Raw genomic sequence first — 20,704 nt, 5'->3', positions numbered from 1 at the left:
GAGGGGTCATGAGAGCATTTGCCCCTACAATATATTGATGACCATAGGGTTAGAGAATGGAGTTCAACAGTGGTAGCCAGTCCGTGAGGGTTCTCATTCCTAGGTAGAGAAAGATACTGAACCGAGTTGGTTGGTGCCATAGGGGAAGTATTTGGACTACATGTAGTATGTCATTGTATGACCTTGCATTGGATTAGAAACCCCGACATGCGCCAATGCTCATACCTACGGTCATGATGAGAGAATGTGGACCTAAACCCTAGTCATAGTTGATCGACGATGGACTGAACCCATTGCCTGGGATCCTAATAGAGTTAACCAGTCCGTGACATATCAAAGTGACTAGACCTACCTAGAGGAAGGCTAGTGTTATATCTTAAAGAATGTCTATCACTTAGAGACTTATATAGTTAGATTTATAGCTGCATCCATATACTTGCATATCATTCTTTATATATGTTGATTATTCTGATACATTGTCAATATGTACGTGAGATGTGTTTCCTTACTGAGTTCTTTAGAACTCTTTCCTTTTTGTATGTTGCATTATATTATACAGATGGGTATACTAGATCAGGAGAAATTCCGTATGACTGGGAATGACCCCTATGAAGAGGTTATGGAGGCACCAATGGGATGGAGATGTATGCCATGAAGTGACTGCGGATGCCCTGGAGTGCGCTTATAGCACCCACTAATGGAAGGAAGAGGTAGATAGCTCGACATTTTGAGAAGCAATGGAGGAAAGCTAGATGGCTTCCTTCATTGCTAAATTCGAAGAAAATATCATTGCCCTCCAAAGATCTAAAAACATTAAACTAGATAAGTCTAACTTTTGCTTCTGTTGAACTCTACAAATTTTGGAGCATATTACTTTATTTCCTTTTCCTTGATTATTCTTTTGAGTATTGGACTCATGTTATTCCTTTTTATTTAATTATTTGGATTAATTCTTGCTCTTGATTATTATTGCATGCATTTATTATCATTCATGGTAAACCGTGGATCTTGTAACTGTGAATCGCACCCACGGGGTGTGGGGCAGGATCGATTCCGGTGGGTCGGGTGTGACAAAACATATTCCAGTGCATCCTCCTGTATTTTATTTATATATACTATGCAAAATAATCCCTTTAAAGACCAAGCATAAGCAAACATTTTTTTTTGGGGCTTGATGGAGCTCAAGTAACCTATTATTTAATCAAGATTTATAATTTTTTTATTTATGAGAGAGTTTTGTTTCACCTATTGGATGGACACCCACAATCTAAAGACGTGCATTTTTTATTTTTATAGGCCTTTTTATTGTCACCCACGTCTTGGTGTTTCACCTTTTTAAATTATTCCTGTTTAAATGGATTGCTAGGCAGCACTTTGGTCATTTCAATGGATCGTGTCAATTTTTTTTTTCTCCTTTTGTGCAAAAGGACCACGTAAATTAAGAGCCCTTCACCAGAAAAATATTGAGATGGCTATGCATGCATCCTCTTTTTTATGGCCTAACAACGATTTCATGTTATGGATGTGTTTCTTTCACATCTTCTGGCCTATGGCCTCCAGTCCTTGGGATGGGGTTGATGATGGATGATAAAAGAAAAACAATGATGTCATGCCTTAAAGTAGTTTTGTGTTCTATTTTTCTAGAATATAGTTGTTTTTTGTATTAGCATTGTATCGATTATCATCTATACTAATATGGTTCGAGAAGTATGAATGTGTGTTAGTTCATATTAGTAACGAATTCATGTATAAATCATTTTGCAGCCAATACTCCTATTTCATTAGGGGGTGATAGTTTGGCTCTTGTTGCCAAAAATGCTCTGAACTAGCATAAGCCTAAAAATGGACCAGTGATAGCGTTCTAATCTGGAGCACAAGTCAAAGTCAAAATATTCTGATCTTAAGTCATGACTAGGATTGGATCAGGTTGTGTGTTTGACCTAGCTTAACCTTACCACCTTGTAGGATGATCTTTAGTTAGCAGTTTATGGAGGACTAGTTAGAAACCATCATGGGAGATTGCTGATTTGTTTGTATCAATTAGGATGTGGAGAGAAAACAGCTCTAGAAGCAGAGGCACTCGCCCTCGAAAGAGCTCAATGTTGGACATAGCTTCCAATCAACTTGGTCTCCTCAGTCAGAGGCCGACGTACCCAAAAGCTTACCTACGGCATGATCTAAAACACATTGTCAAAATCATGTTTGAGCAGGTTGAAAGATTAAAGAGTCTCCGAATTTAAAATCGAACTTATCAAAGTAATTTTAAAGATATGATCACTCAAATAAAATACATATGTTATGATATTTTCAAGAATTCTCATTATCTCATGATATATGATCCTTCTTCAATTTAACTAATTGATATCAATGAATTTTTTTCTTTCTTTCTTTCTTTTCAAGGTGGGAGACCGGGGGTTGGGTCAGCATGAAATTATTTATTTATTTATTTTTTTTTTTATTTTTTGGATGGGGGACCATGCTTCAAAATATTTAATGGTGAAAAACTATCCAGCACTTCGCCATAACCCCTCAATCTCGTTAGCATTCACGTTTTTGGTCGTTTTTGTTTATTTTTTGGAGAACACTTATTTTAGAGATAAATATATAGGTCTGCTTTTTTTTTTTTTTTTTTTTTTTTTTAATTTTACACTGATTTATTTATATACATTGTCTATTATAATTCCTTGAATGACCTTATAGAAGCAAACATTTTCTTTTCTTTTCTTCCCCAATTTGACTGTGGGAAATAGAAGTTTGAAGGAGCTCAAGTAACATCTTTAATCAGAATTTATAATTCTTTTGACTTTGAAGAAAGTATTGTTTCAACTACCGCCGGCCTTCACCCACCATTAAAGACGTGCATTTGTTAATTTTATGGCCTTCACGTCTTGTGATTTGTGAGTTTCACTTCTTTTAATTATTCCTATTTAAATGGATCGATAGGTCAACACTAGATCATGTAAATTAAGAGCCATTCACCCAAAAAAAATGCAGATGGCTATGGTAATTATTTATTTATTTATTTATTTTCCTAATCATTATATACATTAAATATAGCACATACCGATTGGGTTTCTTGTTAAATCAACCCATTTAATCCGGTTATTTCGTTTTGCTTGAAGGGCGAGTGTTCTTGTCCGTGCTAGAATTGTTTAGTCTTGGAATTCTGTTTTTGTTGCTTGCTCTTTATCGTCAAGAATTTGGACCAGGAATAATATGTATCGTAAAGATCAGGGGGCATTTCTAGGTGACAAGATCATTTGTGGGATTTGTAGGTTGATATACCAAATTCTATACTATACCTCCAATAGGGCTACGGAGGTGAGGCTGGTGCTTGCACTGGTAGTTTACAGGATTAATGCTTACATAGGTTGAACTCAAAAGTCTACCGCATGAGATCATTATCGGCTTTTGTAGACTATATTATGCTGTCGATGGGGCTATGTTGATGGGGCCAATGCTTGCACTAGTAGTTCATAAGACGAATAACTAATATTTGCATGGGCTGAACTTGAAAGTGCGCTATATGAGATCGACACCGATTTATATAAATTATTTTAGACCTCTAGGAGGGCTGGGGCTGTTGCTTGAGTTACTAATTTATTAGACTAATATTGCATTGCGTGATCACCACGGCTGCATCCCTCTTTCTACCAAAACAATAAGAAGAAAAAAGAAAAAAAAGCTGATGTAATTGGTTAGCCGAAAAATAAAAAATGCTGTAATTATCAAAGAAAAGGCACTGGAGTATTGATTCTATTGAAGGCCGGAGTGTCAGAGAGTCATGGAGAAGCGGGAGACTTGTCTAATAAGCAATTGTTGGTTTTGTTTTGATTCGTTTCATTTCTTACTCACTGAACTCTGTGAAGGAAAAAAGAAGACCAGCAATGACGCAGCTCGATAAGAAGAAAAGAGGAGAAGATGCAATGGCAGCGAGCAACTTCACAGAGGACATCATCTTGGAGCTGCTTTCATGGCTTCCGGTAAAGTCTCTTCTGAGGTTTAGGTGCGTATGCAAATCTTGGTGTGATCTAATAGACCATCCGGATTTTGTTAAGATGCATCTCACCCGATCCATTGCAACAAGTAACAACCTAAGCATCGTCTCTATAGAGCTAAAGTATGAAAGTGACGACCATTGTAACACTAGCTATTACGATGGCTTGAAAGTCATTTCAGTTGACCTAGATGATTTTGAACAAAGAAGAGAAGATGCAGTAGGAGTAGAATTTGATTATCCGATAGAATTCCAGGACACCTTTGTAATGACTTCTTGTAATGGCTTAGTATATATGTTTTACCACGACGACGGCTTTGAAGACACGATGCCCGCATACCTTTTTAATCCATCTACAAGAACACACAGGGAGTTGCCCGATGCGTATGTAGAAACTGCCCTTCAGGCTGGTTTCGGAGTTGGTTACGACCCTACCACCGACGATTACAAGCTGATAAGGGTTTTTATGAACCATGATGATGAGTACCTCTCTCACGTGATGGTGTATTCTCTTACTAGCCACTCATGGAGAAGAATCGAGGACATTCCCTTATTTCACATCCAATACTGGATTGGGGTTTTTACAAATTCTGCTTTTCATTGGGTCTCACCGGATAATGTGATTCTTGCTATTGACATTAAAGATGACAAGCTTAGGGAGGTGCCTCTGCCTGATCATGATCTTGGAAAAGATGAATTTTACATGACCATCGCGGTTCTAGGAGAAACATATCAACTCTGTATGCTCTGTAACTACTCCAAGGTCCGCATTGACATTTGGGTGATGAAGGATTATGGGGTGAGGGACTCCTGGGAGAAACATTTCTCGATTGAAAAACCATTGGTGTTAGATTGTCCTAGAGTCTTACCTCTATGCTATTCAAGAAATGGTAAAGTTCTACTCGAGGCAAGTCAATGGGACTCAGGGTTTGGAGATCTGGTGCTTTATGATCCCCATAAAGGAAGGGAAAGTCGTCTTCGTGATACTGACGAAATGGAATTATGCATTGATAATCTCATATCACTTGATACGAAACATGAAGCTGATGACAAAAAACGATGGGAGGAATGGAGGTAATCCGGCAGAGCAGATTTTTTACTTCAAAGTTAATATATCATGTCTAGATTTGTTTTCGCATCGTTGAATTGTGTTTTTACACTCTTCTTCTTATCAATTATAGTTCATCCAAGAAATTTTCATCAATGATTTTTCCATTCTTGAAACTGTCTAAAGTCGTAATGAAACCAATCAAAATTCAGGTGTCGGCGTTCAAAATAAAGGAAAAGTTGGTTGAAGAAACGAGCTTTAGTTTTATGCTTAACGGATAATGCATTTGGTTGATATGAAGGGACTTGTTTTTAATTTAACTGCCAATTATAATGACTTGAGATCTATCTATGTGAATCACATTTAAGTTAGTTAAATAAGAGTAATTAGGATTTAAATTATTTAGAAAAGAGTTAAGCAGTGAGATTGCGAAAGGGCCTTTAGGAAATTTGTCATGTTTTCCTTGTTAGACTACATGTTATCATCAAGAAGCTGTACTTATAAGAATTAGTTTGGAAACAATTATTGCTATTACTCATAATTTTTTAGATTACAAACATACCCCTAACATTTCAGTTTTATCTGTTAAGTGATGATATCTTCACCTAAAATTCTTCAAAATTCAGAAATTCTTTGCTTCAAAAGATCCGTTGTGGTTTATCTCTTTCTTTTTGTTTTATGCCTCAATATTGGTACACAATATGCATTGGGAGTCTTGCCTCACTTGATACTAAAAATGGAGCTGACAAGGAAAAGAAAAAGGAAGAAACATAGGTAATTTGATAGAGCAGATTTACACTTCAAGCTGCAATATCATGTATAATTACAAAAAAAAAAAAAAATTTTCCTGGTTAGTTTTGTGTTTACACTCATGTACATATCAATTATAGTTTCATGTAAAAAAATTCTAGGAAATATATTATTCCTTTATTTCAACAATCTAAATTCCTGATGGGATCAACCAAAATTTGGAACTGTTTACAGGAGTAGCTGAAGACATGACAAATAGTTTGAGCTTAATATGTTTTCATTTTTCACAATACTAATGCATTTGGGTGATGTCAAATTGTATTATTATTTATTTGTCAGTTCGAAGTACTTGAGATCATTCCTTTAATTAGACTGCTAAAGCGCTTTTGGAAATTGTCTTGGTTTTCCTTGCTTTTCAAATACTCTTTAGCCTGTGCTGAATTCTGTTAATTTGTTTCTCCTCAGCATTTATTTGCTCATCCTTCACTGTTAATGAATTTTGCTGCTTGCAATGGTAGCCTTATGAGAGATTTTGGAATTTGGGAATAGAGTGATAGATGGACCTCTTTCTCTATTGTTGATGACATTTAGATTTGGACTTATTTGATTCTTGGCATTAACCAGTGAGGATGTTTAGGTAGATTATCATTACAAGCACTACCTGAGGAATTTTTGTGATTGGTTCATATATATTGAAAAAGATTTGTTCAAAATGTTTGTATCCCACCAAGTGTGAAAAGAAATTTGGATATTTTGATTAGCATTCTTGGTGAGTAGATTTAAACCTATCTTCTGGAAGTTAAGGTTTGATGATTTTGTTTTGATATAGTTATATTGCAGTTCTTTGTTGTGATGAGATAGGTTAAACATGTTGATATGAAATCTTTGTTCAAGAATTATTGTGGTATCTATTTTTGGAGTCCATAAGGTGACTTTCTTTGAAGCCTAGGAAATACTAAGACTGGTGATGCATTCCAAAGCCTTGCTCAAAGCTCATGAGGTAGCTCCTCTACTCTTGGGTCCCACATTCTAGATCATATCTACCTATACAAGAGTGTGTTTGTGCCTCACTCTTTTGCATGGTACAATTAAAGACCTTAACCGAATAGAGCTTGTGCTGCACTCTTTTGTATGGTACAATTGAAGACCTTGACCTAACAGAATATAAATTACTAGAGAATTCCCTCTTTAATAACCATTGATTGATCTGCTTTATTTTATCACATTGCATCCTTATTTTTCATATCATAAAGATTTACCATTCTTGTTATGTTTTTATTTTTTGGGTTCTGGGTTGTTAAAGGTCTAATTACTTGCTAGGCTCTTGTACGCTCACCTCTTTGACGTGATGTTTCTCTCAGATTAAAGAAATACAAGGAGGTTGAGAAGCTTGACTTGTTGGACCCAAGCAAGAAGAAACCAAGGGCAGACCTCGGGGACGGCACATCTCTCATGGCTAAGGAAGAAGGGTATATTGCAGAGTCTTCAGCCTTGCCAATTTTTGTTCCCCAGTGGAACTTGACAGAGAAATCGTCAGTCATCAATGATCCTTTTGTGTCTCAAGTCTGGGCCACACTTGCCCAGCTCCCCATTGATCGTAAGGCTATGGCCGAGCTTGATGACAAGAAGTTTACTGATTCTGCTTTTTGGTATGCCCCAAAACTTTGTATATATTGCCTTCTTGTAATTTTTTATTTCCAACCGTACTAACTTGTTTTTCTTTCTTTTGTAGTGCCGCGGCCAAGCTGCTCCCTTTCTTTGTGGAGGCGATCAATCGTGCATCCCGTTCTTCTGCAGAGGCCTCCACTTGCCTAAATAGAATCTCTGAGCAGCATACTGAGATTGAAGGTCTTCATGACTCTGTGAAGAAGCTCAAGGATGAGGTGGATGACCTCAAGAAGGAGAAGGATGCACGAGTCCGCCATATGGAGAATTTGATCCTAAAGGAAAGGAATGAAGCACAGTTAGAGGCCCAAAAGGCCAAAGTTGAAATTGCCCATGCTCAAGATGAAGCTACTAGGGCTTGGGAGGAGGTTGCCACAGCTCAGGAGGAGGCCTCTAAATATGCCAAGGAGCATGCCAACCTCAAAAGGGAACTGAATCTACTACAATTGACTTGGGAGAACACTATTGAGAAGGCCAAGGCCCAGGTAGTAGCCGAGTATCTAGAGAGTCTTGAGTTCGGGAAACTCATAACTAGCTATGACGTCAATGCCTTCAAACTGGGTCTAAAGGATGTATGGATGAACCTTCTTCGGGACTACCCAGATCTTGACATTTCAAAATACACCACTTGTTGCGACCCGAGCATCTATGATGAGTTGGGAATGGAGAGACCGAGCTGGTTTCCTCTAAAGGCTATCCCTGAGTTGGAGGTTGTTGGCAAGGAGAAAGGTAAGGAAGAAGACGAAGTGGATGAGGTCAACAAAGGATTCAAGGATGTGGCCAAAAATGGAGTCCAGGACAAGGCAACCCAAGAGAAGGAGACTAATTCCTGAACATAGGAGGTTCTTGAGGAAAGGGAGAGGCCGCTTACTCGAGACATTAGATATTGTGGGCAGTCTTCTGGAGCATTGGTGCATTGGAGTCTTGTTTCACTTGATACTAAAGTTGGAGCTGATAAGGAAAAAAAGAACAAAGGACAAAGTTAATTTGACAAAGTAGAATTATACTTCAAGCTACTGTATCATGTTTTTAATTTTGTTGTCATTTGTACTTGTGTTGCACTCTTGCACTTGTCAATTATAGTTTAATGTAGAAATTTTTGTTTGATAAGTAAAAATAATGATCGCAAACCAACCAAGTTGAACCATGGTCGGTTATGTTTATCCCCATCAGGATCAGAACGAGAGGTCAACCCAGAAGTGCCTTGAGCACGAAGGGACTTAACAGATTTGGAATGAAACGTGTTCCCGCCAAATTCGAGATAGGCAATCGTGCCTAAAAAGGAAATAGCAACTAACTCAAATTGTACAACTACAAGATCTAGACTCAAAATTCATATGATTTGTTCATGAATTTCTTCTTGTTTGACCATCTTGAACTTAGTGTTTATATACTGAAGCAACTTTCAAGGATAAAAATTGAAGCTGTCGAGCACTCAATTTGAGGTAAACAACTAAAAATTATGTTGCATTACAGTCAGGTTAGGTTGGGTCGGATCGGGTTGAAGTTTTTAAGATCCTATTCTTCACTTTAATCTTGAGTATCCCAAATCCCAATCCTGTTAAATCAGGTTAGACTGAGGCAAGTTAATTACTCAACCCAATCTTAACCTTGATTCTTGACTCTACCTACAAAATCAATGAAATAAATCATAATTTCATATTAAAACTATTAACTAAGTTGAGGCCCTCAACTACTCCAAAACTTAACAAGTGATAAGTTATGAAATTTGGATACTAGCTAGGGGCACAAATATTCAGGCACTCCATTTTGGAAAGGTGTCTTGTGAGTGTTCCTGCCATTCGTTGTTCCCTGCAGTTGCATTAGATTCAAAATTAAGGACTCATACAACGGTCACAGTAGAGGACGCCCTCCCCCAGGTAGACACACAGTAGGGAGAGGAAGGCATCATCCAGCCTATTCTGAATTGGTTTTATTGGACGTCAAAGGCTTTGACATCGGCGATGAAGTGGAACACATTGCAAAAACCACTAGAGATAACACCTTAGCAGGGTTGATTTTGGATGGTAAGCCATACCGAAAGCAAGCATTGTTCGAGGGTTTGTTAAATGAATCACACACAGTGGAGCCGGTAGAGATAAAACATATGTCTGGGGATCAATGCATGTTCCATCTTACACACCACCAAGACATGTTCAATGTCATTGAAGAATCACCTTGGGGGTTGTGGAAATTTACTGGTTTTGGAACCATGGGGGGAGGATCACTCTAGATCTTCATACATGTAGATTTCTAGATTCAATTCCATAACATTCCCAACGATTTATTCCACTTGGAGTTTGGTTTTCAATTAGTTTCAGGATTGGGAGAATCAGGTCTGAGGATGGTTATTCAGGGCACCCAATTTGGGAACCACGTTCGATTCTTTTGAATCAATGTAATGAGGTATGGATCTAATGAACTGAAATGAGTAGTCTCTACATTTTTCTCTTTGAATCAGTAAACTGATGAATGAATAGATGGATGAATAGTCCAGTTCTTTCTCTGTTCCATTGTTTATTGCATGACTGTTGTTGTGTGTATATTTATAGTCTTCTATTTTTCGCATTAAATAGTGTGGCTATTTAGGTAAATTTTCTTCCCAAGCACTATTGAAGGGATTATATAATTGGTATAACATATAAATAGAATACAATTTGTTGGACATGTTTATATTCCATCAAGTGTGGAAAGAACTTTGGATATCTAGATTAGCATTTCTGGTGAGTGGAAGTTATATAAGGTATAATGAACGTGTTTTAATAAAATTATATGAGAAAATTCCTCTAACACCCGAAAATGGAGGCCTTTAAACCTTGACGCCCCACTTTACTTTTTAAAAGCACATAGATCTACTTCCATTAGGATAGTTAATTATACAATAGCAAGGACCATTCTACCCTTATGTTCACAAGTGTCTTGTATTACTTGAAAGGCATTAAATTCTTAAATTTACAGAGGATACCCATTGATGTGTTTTTTGAAACCAAAGAGAATATATATATATATATATATATATATATATATATATATATATATATATATATATATATATATATATATATATATATAAGGAATAATACAATGATATTACAAAGCAAATTATAGTCTCATTAAAACTCTCCCACCAGCCTCCTCAGCCACAATGGCTTTGAGGCGTTCAGGGAACCCTCCCGGATCAAAAATCACCTCCTTATTATCATTTATCAGACTTGCCATGAAGTCAGCACCTCTATTCGTCTCTCTAACTTGATGAACCACCTTTCATTGTTGCAGCTTCCCTATGGAATCCCAGACCTCTTCAAGTAAAAAAAGGACGTTCCAGTGAGTATTCACCACTTTCTTGACCATGTCCATGCAATACTTCGAGTCTGAATAAAGCACCACCTTACTATATCCTTGAGAGACAACCTCCCTACAGCCACTAGCCATCCCCATGGGCTCAAAAGAAGTGATATCCTGCACCTCAACACCACCCGCTATAGCAAAAACACCATCACCAGCATGGTTACGGCATAAAGCACCATAACCACCCCTATTATTTTTAACCGATCCATCGGTATTAAGGACTACCCAGCCATTGTCTGGAGAATTCCAATGATGAAACGATGGCAATCGTTGAGCATAAGTGTCACACCCCGCCCGCCGGCCTCAGTTACCTGCCCGACAACCCGTGGATGCGATCCGTCACTGGATCCACGATTTTAGTCTATCAATAATAATAAATACAAATACATGTAATCATGAGCAAGAATAGTGCAATAATTAATAAAAATGTTACAGGAGTCCAAATACTCCAATAAATATCCAACAAAGAATCAAATGTAATATCGAGTTCAGCGGAAGCAAAATAAATAACTAAATAATCTTCTCTCTGGTTCTCTTTTCTAAATCTAAAAACTAGTTTTCTAAATTAGCAAGTAAAGATGTCCTCCAATCTTTCTCCATACGATCATCAAAATCCTGGCAATCTGCCTCCGTCAGCCATCAATGGTTGCTATAAGCGCTCATCAAGCATCCTTAGGAGGCTTCATGCTCTGCAAGTTCATGTACCACTGTCTGTGTCACGTCATTTTCATACGAGAAGGCTCTTTCATACGAATCATCTCCAACTTCCGACGTTGTGCAACCATCTGTACAACTCATGCAATATATACAATGAAAGGAATGAGTTCTAACGAACTCAATAAGTAACCGACAATTCTCATATATATGTCAATACAATCCACGAACACGAATGCACATATGAAATGATATGGATGGTATACAGAAATATGAATGCTACTAAGATCTAACTATGCAAGTCTCTAATAGCTGACATGCTTTAAGATATAGACCAGCCCTCCTCTGGGTAAGTCTCATCACTCTGATCCGGTAAGTACTAGTTACCTCTGTAGGGATCCCGGGCAAAAAGGAAAAGTCCACACCTGGCTCTCAAACCATGGCTGGGGGTTAAGTCAACACTCTCTCACCACGACCATTGGCAATGAGTACTGGCGCATGTCGGGGTTTCTAATCCAATGCAAGTTATAATGGTAACATACTATATGGAGTCCAGATACTTCCCCTATGGCACCAACCAATTCGGTTCAGTATCCTTCGCAACCTAGGAGTTAGAACCCTCACGGACTGGCTACCGCTATTGGACTCCACTCCTTAACCCTATGGTCTTCCACATATTGTTGGGGCAGATGCTCTCATGACTCCTCACGACACCCGGTTCATTCCTTAGACGTCCATGAGCCCAACCCTAACATATGCAACCCTACCATTGCATGACCAACAGTGGACCACTGAGTCTCCACATGGACTAGTTACCGCTATAGGATGAAACATAGTCACGTCACCATTGTCATGGGTCACCCGGCTTCAATCCCCCTGCCGAAAGGGTAATAGCATGTGGGGTACCTAGCCATGCAATTCTAGACTCTCCTAAGTATGTCATCCAGTTATCATGATAGTGCTAGAGGCATCAGTGAGCATGTGTCCCATACCACAACCCTCTGATATCTCCAGCCAAGATATCCCAATGGAATACCCCTTCCATCACAACTACACTACATCACTCTTTATCATACCATGAACAGTTGTGCAATATCATGAAAGATGAAGTACATCAAGGAATACCACAAACAGCAACTGTATAATAAGATTCACATGCTTTATACAATTACAACAAGTTACATGATCAAAGAATAGTAAATAGAACAACTGAATCATCATGTATATGTAATTGCATATAAATAAGAATGCATGTCCTTACCTATAATTATGTAAAATTCCTCTAACTTGAATTCCGAAAACTATTATAAGACTTTTACCTGAAACAGAGAACACCTATATACAAGTTTACAATAAGGTATAAGTCGAATGAATCAAAACGGATCAAATATAGAAGTCCAATGGTCACTGGGTACTAGCCGGTCGCTTTTATTTGAGCGACCGCCACTAGTGACCGCCCCAAAAACAAAGAGTTTCAATCCGAAACTCAAGCTTCTGATCATCCGTTTTCAATCCAGATTTCGAGTGATCATAGCCTAAATCTCGAATCTAACACTCCTATAGCCTAAATCTCGAATCTAACAATCACCATAAATGGATTACCCAGAACTCTCCCCTTGACTGGATTTATCCTTTTCACGAAAGCAGGGTTTCGTTTTCGGATGGATCACATCAAGAAGATTGGAAAGAGAGCTACAATTGATCAAAAGGGTAACCACCATGATGAAGGGATGGGTTAACATGAAATTGAAAGACAAAGGAGATAAAGAATGAAGGGAGAATCCAATACCTCGCACTAGAATACCAGAAACAGAGAAGGATTAATCTCCAGATCACTGCCAGCACTTCAGATCCACTTTCGGCACTTCTCCGCAGCCGTCTGACCTCCAAATACGGTAACCACGAATAAAATATTCATAAGTTGGGCGAGGGTTACATTTTATAGAAGTCAGGGGGAAAATAGGGCAAAACCCCAAAAACAGAGCCGGGCGGTGGCTCCAGGCGGTCGCTTGGTTTGATCGACTGCCACTAGCAACCACCTCCATGTATATTGCTATACAAGGGTGCTTTGCTCATGGGGTTGATGACCAAGTACAACCTAACCCTAATGAAGACATGGGGGAGATCTTAGTCCGAAAATCAATCTCAATAGGTCTATAACAAAGGGGTTAGGGTTTCATCATACATAACCTATGGCTCTCATGGAAAAGGCTAGGGAGAATCAAGATTCACCGTGATTCTCCCTAGGGAAAGAGAAACAAAGAATGCACAATCTGAAAAGGTGTTAGGGAGTTTCCAACAGATAAAAGAACATTAGAGTTTCATATATGGTTACCTCTCATGAGAGTTACCCATAATTAACTCTCACAAAAATAACCCAAGATAGATAAGGGAACATCTCATTAGTATTTCAAAATAAAGAATGGCATTGGGAAGGGTCTAACAATGAGAGAAAATAAGGTTCTCCATTAAAGTCAAAGAAAAGAAAATCAAATCATACAATTAGGGAATTACTAACAAGAATCCGTGTATCCCACGGAGGGAGGATAAAATCCACCCTTAGGGCAAAGAATTTACAATCAAGAAGGTTTTGGGGAGGGTCCAATGAATTAACAGAAATAAAAGGGTTCCCAATTGGTTACCCTCTCATGAGGGTTACCCAAGAATTTCCCCTCAAAATCTCTCCCTTTTGGCTTCCAATGGTCCAAGGAATATTAGGGATCAACTCCTCAATTATGAGGACACAAGGGAAGGTCATGGTAATAGTATGAGACCTTCCCCAATATCATAAAGATAGGTAGAAAAATCAGGGAGAGTGTTATCAAGATCTTTGGTGGAGTCAAATTCAAGAATCATCGCCATATAGCTTCAAGAACATAGAGTGAATTGGGGGATTTACTCTAGGGCTAAAATAATTAGAGAAGAGGTCATTACAGTAGTGTAATACCCTTCTCATAATTAGAAGATCAAAAGTAGAGAAGAAAGAATGAATTAAAGAAGAAACGAATTGAATACCAACCTCTTAGAAGAGAAACCGATGAAGAAACCTGAACAGATGCTTGAGGATCTTTCTAGGCTTTGGAGGAGAGGTTCAAGGGATTTTCCCACGTTCTCTAGAGGTTTAGAAACATAGTGGGATAGCTTACCACGAAATTTAAAGAAATAAAGCTTTTAAAAACCTTCAAAACAGAAATTTACCAAATTGCCCTTGCCTAGACAGCTTGTTCAAAAATAGGGATTAATGGGCCTAACTTCAATATTTTTGGATGGGGTTCTTTCAACACATTATACTACTTACCTAGTATGGAGGGATGTCTTCAAACCAGGTCCATCTAAGCTTTAGGCCCATCAACCAAGTTCTTCTTTGCAAATGAGTAGTCAAACTCCAAATCAATTAAGGTTTCCATAAGGAAACACCATCATCAATATCCATGGGTTTTGGGTCAAACACTATATCTTCTACTGAGATGGCCCACAAGATTTCTTCCTTCATTTTGGGATATTGGATCAACCCTAAGGAAAAGGTCTGACATGGCTTCCTAAGATTTTCAAAGATAGTAATACTGAAATCAAGGTCCAACTTCAAAGTCAACATTAAACAAACCCTACTTCACCCAAAACAGATAGGGTTTCCTAACTAGGTTTGGGCTGGATGTCACAATAAGAAACAGAAAGACCCCACTTCCCAAAAAAGTCATGATGAGAAGAGGTATCTTCTACCAAAAGTGCATCATCTGAGAACCTATTGTACCATACAAGTGATTCTGCAAAACAATGGAGAGATAGTGTTTTGCCCCCTCCCAAACACTCTATTATTGCGTTCTTGCCAAATGGAATAGACTAATATATTAAAACTAAAGCAATGAACAACACTCATTAGAGAGTTCTCAGCAAAGTGTTCCGATACCCTTTGCACCATCTCACCCCATGGCTTAGGAGCATGCGTAGAAAACCCATTGAGATGAAGGATGCATTTCCAAAGATCAGCTGAAAAAGAACAACTAAATAAGAGATGATCAATGTCTTCCTCACCTAAATTGCATAAGGGGCAGGTAACATCCATCAAAACTCCCCAAGAGGCCAAACGCTTCTTTGTGGGAAGCCAATTGAGAATAGCAAGCCAAGTTATAAATGAGAAACGAGGATGGTGTTTTTTACCCCAAACCACCTTTGACCAATTGATCTTCCAAGAGGGCTCTCTAACTTGAAGAAGAGCTGATTTCAAAGTAAATTTACCCAGAAGGATGAAGCCTCCATATAGCAGTGTCACAAGGTAGACTTTGATGAATACGAGTCTTCTCAATCTCACCCCATCTACTAAGAATGAGGCTATCCTCAGTCCTTGCAAGCCAACCCCCATAGTCACTACGAATCAATGACATTGTGGCTTTAGAATCCCGTCCAAGAGCAGTAATTAGGTCCTTGTCATTGACTTTGAGGGAACCACTTGGTAACCAAGGATCATGCCAAAGCAAAGTGTTTCTCCCATCATGAATCAAATTGGTAATACATCTACTAGCATAGTCACGAAGACTCAAGATAGCTTTGAAAGAACCTGAGCATTTAGAAGGGACAAGGAGAGACCAAATGGAGTTCTTGCGCAGCCATCTATGATGAACAAACTTGGACCAAGCTGAAGATTTATCACTCAACAGTCTCCACAGTTGCCGCATCAAGCAGGCCCTATTCCAATCCCCCATACTCCATAAACCAAGGCCACCCTCATCCTTTGGCCTACAAATGGATCTCTAAGAGACTTTGAAAGAACCATGATCTAATGAGCCCGCCCAAGAAACCTAGCCATAGCCTTGTTGAGATAATCAGTAACACTCCGCCGTAATTGGAAAATAAACAACCAATATCTAATGATCCCCAAAATGACTGAGCGGATGAGGGTAAGTCTTCCTGCAAAAGATAGAGTTAAATTTCACCAAGAATTTAACCTCCCCTCCACCTTGGTGATAAATCCAGCATAATTAGATGGAGACGGCCTCTTAGAAGTCAAAGGCACTCCCAAGTAAGTAATTGGTAGAGTCCCAATATTGAAGCCCAAGACATCACAAAAGAAGGATCTATCTTCAACTGTCACCCCAGCAAAAAATATCAAAGACTTGCCTTGGTTAATGGTGAGGCCATAATTGTTTGAGAAATTGGTAAATATATTATGCAACAACACCGCATTACTTCTAGAAGCTCGCCCAAAGATGAAAATATCATTTGCAAAGCAAACCGAAGTGATGGACGGACCACGACATAAGGGATGATACTCAAAGGACCCTGTAGAAGTGGCTGCAGCAAGGGAGTCAGTAAAATATTGCAGCACTAGGTGGAAGAGGATCGACGACATCGGACAACCCTGTCTGAGACCCCGATTAGCATAAAAGTGAGGGGACTGGATTCCCTCAATGGCAATGACAAATGAAGGATTAATAACACATTGCACTACCCAATGAATAAAGGTGGGATGAAAATTGAGCTGCATCAACAAAGTGAAAAGGAAGCTCCATTGAACTGCATCATAAGCTTTCCTTAAGTCAATCTTTGCTGCAAATTTGCCAAGTCCACCATCTAAGTGATAGCCCTGCATGATTTCTTGACAAAGGAGGATATTATCATAAATAAGTCAAATAACCCTGCCTTTTATGAAGGCTGACTGGTTCAAATCAACAAGAGATGGGCAAACCTCCATCAACCGATTAGCCAACAACTTGGCAATAAATCTGTAAATGAAAGAGCTCACTGCAATGGGTCTATAGTCATGAAAAGAATTTTGAACATCACCTTTGGGGATAAGGGTAATACGAGAAATCTTAACATGATCTGGTAAATAAGGGGACTCAAAGAGCCTCCAAATGGCATTGCATAAGTCTTGCCAACAATATGCCAACACCGTTTGTAGAAGTAAGCACCAAACCCATCAATACCAGGAGAGCTATTATCATCAGCGCAGAAAACTATAGCTTTAATCTCCTCAATAGAAAAAGGATGAATCAAATGAAAACTGTCAAGATTTGAGAGCCCCCTATCAATTGGCAACAGAAAATTATCGCAAATCACTTGCGGCGTTCCCATCATCATCTGCTCAAAAAATCTAGCTGCCTCCGTTCTGATATCAGCAGGGTTAGAAATCCATCTACCATTAAGATCTTGGATAGATGAGATACGATTTGAATTATAACGGCTTTTAATTGAGTTGTGAAAGAACTTGGAATTACCATCACCCCCCTTCATCCAACGCACCGTTGCTCGCTGTCGAAGCTAGATTCACACCTTTGTTGAAGAGAGAGGAGTTCATGGGAGCTGAAAACCTCATCCTGAACAACATGATCATTCACATATCCCACACCAATTTGAGCCTGAAGGTTCAGCACCTTATTTTCAAGGTTGGCAATTTTGTGATCAAGATTATGAAAATGCCATTTACTCCATTTCTTTAATTCACCCTTCAAAATCTTCAAGCGAGTGGTTAGGATGTGTATCAGTGTGCCTACAATAGGAGTGGACCAAACTCTTGCCACCAGAGGGAAGAAACCAAACAAAGAAACATCCCTTGAGTACCGACCAACAACGATGCAAATTGGATGGAGTGATTGTCCATTTTGCTGAGTCAAAGACACCAACACTGAGGGTTGGTTAGTAGAGAGGAAGAAACCAATGTGGACTAGTTCTTCTTTTTCTTCGTCCTCCTCCATTGGAAATCCATGTCTTATTTCAAACCCAAAATCATTCAAGACCTCAAACTAGTAGATCTGTAGACTTTGTAGTGAGAGGCGATAAGTGGCGTCAACATAATCATTCTACCTGAACAATCAATTTCAATCAATGAATGAAATCCCCTTCAATTATGACATATTTTGACTAAGAAAGTAGGTAACCTGCATTGTTTAATTACCTACAGAATTTGGAATTGAATCTTACATATGCACCAGAAACAGATCCAAACTACCAAATAGGAGAAAATACTGAAGCAATAAAGCTAGGTTCAAACCCTTCTGTAAAAGAAGGGAAACAAACCTAATTGAACGGATTTGAATCACATTAGGACCAGGTACAAATATAGAGTTCCTAATGTGATCATGGACCCATATCCCCTCTTTGAGTGTTCTCCACTGGAGGCAGAGCTGAAGCAAGGCAAAGTATATAGCAAGAGATGGGTAGGTTTTAGAATGGGGTGGTCAACGATTCAGACATTTCTTTACCTGAGATCCAGCCCCAAACCAACGTCTTCGTCTTGTCAAGTTTGTAGAGAACAATCAATGAAAAACCAATTTCCTAATAGTTTGATTACGAGGAAGAAGAGTAACAATGATGCGTCAAAAAATTGTCCTACCATCGGAGGCCTTATGATTCCTGCAAAACGAATGTCAAACGTGGGCCAACTTAGCGGTCAGAAAGCAACCTCCAATGTTAAGTCAGTAGGAGTACCACCAAGGAGCTATGACGAGTAGTAGCAATTAAGATTCAATGGAGGGAAACTACTCAGTTACCTTTCCGTTGTGTTGTGCTTTAGTTTATATGGGGTTTATCTCCTATTTTCGACCGTTGGATTTATTCAAAAGTCTTGTATGTAGCCTTCTGATCGTAGGGTTTCCTCCCTCAATCCAAGTTAGTTACGGTTTCCATATAGAACACGGTCACCTATTCCTAGTTTGACGGGATCACATCTCCTTCTACAACCTTTGGGTTCCTTGGTGCTTACGATACCTCTAGATTTAATTCTTGAACCTATCCTGATTGGGATATATAATTGAACTGATCGTGGTCCGACCCTGTTGATTGTTAGTTTTTTTTCTCATCACGAGCCCCCAGACCAAGGGGATCAAAATCCCGAGACCGGTCACTTGGTATGTCCTTCTCGACCAAAAACCATAGGTGTAGTAGGTGGAAGTTTAAATGACCCGTCTTCCGAACGTTATCCAAACATTGCATTTATTGTCAGAAACAATACGTCTTCTCGAGCCATATGTGCCTGTTGCAAATTGTGCCTTTAACTCCACGTGCTTGTTGGGAACAGGCGCCATCATAATGCCCTTTTACTCAAATTGTCTTCATCTTTTGACCATTGATCTTGGATTGATCTCGTTCATTGGTTTCCAAGTCTCGAACCATCGCCTATTCTCAATTGTGATTTAGATTAATCTCATACATTCAAATCCATCCCTTGGCCTATTTAAGCCTTCCTTAGCCTTCATTCCATTTCTTCACTTTGCTTTTTCGCGAATTCGTCTGTTCCTGAAGATTCCAGCAAGCTTTAAGCAACCTTGTTCCTAGAGCATTTCTCCAATCTTGCTCAAAGTTCGAATAAGTGTTCCTCTCTACTTGTTCAACTCTATTCTCTCCTCTTTCTTCAATAGAACCCAGTGCTTCAATCTTTGACCCTTCTCTCTCTCTCTCTCTCTCTCTCTCTCTCTCTCTCTCTACTAAATAAAAATAAAATAAATTCTCAAAGCTCTTCCAAGCTTCCAAGAACAATTTCCAGGTTCTCCTCATAAAAAGCCAATCTTCCATCTTTTCTGAATCTCTGTAGTAGACAAATCTCTAAGAAGACAAGGTAAGAGGGGCCGGCCCTGAAGCCTGGGTTCAGATTCTTCCGAAACTGCAATTCTGGAAAACAGGGATTTGGGTATTATACTAAGATAGATGAAGCTAGGAAAAGCATATAACAACACAAGGAAAAGCATACACCAACACAGGAGGTACGTATATATAAAAGTAGTCTCCGAGTTTAATTTGATGGTCAAAAAACCCTCGTCCAGCTAATCTAAAATAATCATCTTCCAGCAACTCATTGTGATTTGCAGGGATCCATCATTACATGTACGGATCTATATATATTACGCACATACTTTTCTGAGTGACTACACCTTTGAGATGATGTCATATGTGATGATGTTATCACATAATGCTATGTATATGTGGACAAAAGAGAGAAGCAAATTAAGTACAGTAGGAAGATGAGAAAGATAAATTAGTTCCACGTATATTGCATGAATTTAGCAACTTTGGTAGCTATTTTAGTAGAAAATCTGAAAAATAGTCACATATCATAGGTAAAAAAATTATAAAAGTAAGAAAAATAAATCTAAATAAGTAATTTAATTGGATAATTTTATCGAACGGATAATAATCGGTAAGAAAGGGATATACCATATCCGCATCCTATTAGTAATCGGACGGATTCGGATTCCCCTAAACGGATGTGGATGCAAATTTTGAAGCGGATTTCGATTATCTATTTACAC

At 38.7% G+C, this 20,704-nt stretch overlaps 1 protein-coding gene across 1 annotated transcript; it reads right to left on the bottom strand.

Annotated features, from left to right (window-relative positions):
* Window positions 1-15,694: 15,694 nt before the first annotated feature.
* On the bottom strand, window positions 15,695-18,154 carry LOC149022056 (uncharacterized). Its single transcript, XM_089147533.1, has 5 exons — window positions 17,703-18,154; window positions 17,387-17,595; window positions 17,146-17,282; window positions 16,417-17,043; window positions 15,695-16,210 (listed from the first exon to the last, which is right to left on the bottom strand). Exons 1-5 carry the CDS (start codon window positions 18,152-18,154, stop codon window positions 15,695-15,697), a joined length of 1,941 nt encoding a protein of 646 aa, XP_089003659.1.
* Between the last annotated feature and the right edge of the window lie 2,550 nt (window positions 18,155-20,704).

This window comes from Hakea prostrata, chromosome 3 (genome assembly GCF_041222555.1).
Source record: "Hakea prostrata isolate BN-2017 chromosome 3, UWA_Hpros_2, whole genome shotgun sequence".
Taxonomy (NCBI): domain Eukaryota; kingdom Viridiplantae; phylum Streptophyta; class Magnoliopsida; order Proteales; family Proteaceae; genus Hakea; species Hakea prostrata.
This window is presented reverse-complemented; position numbering and strand designations above follow the sequence as displayed.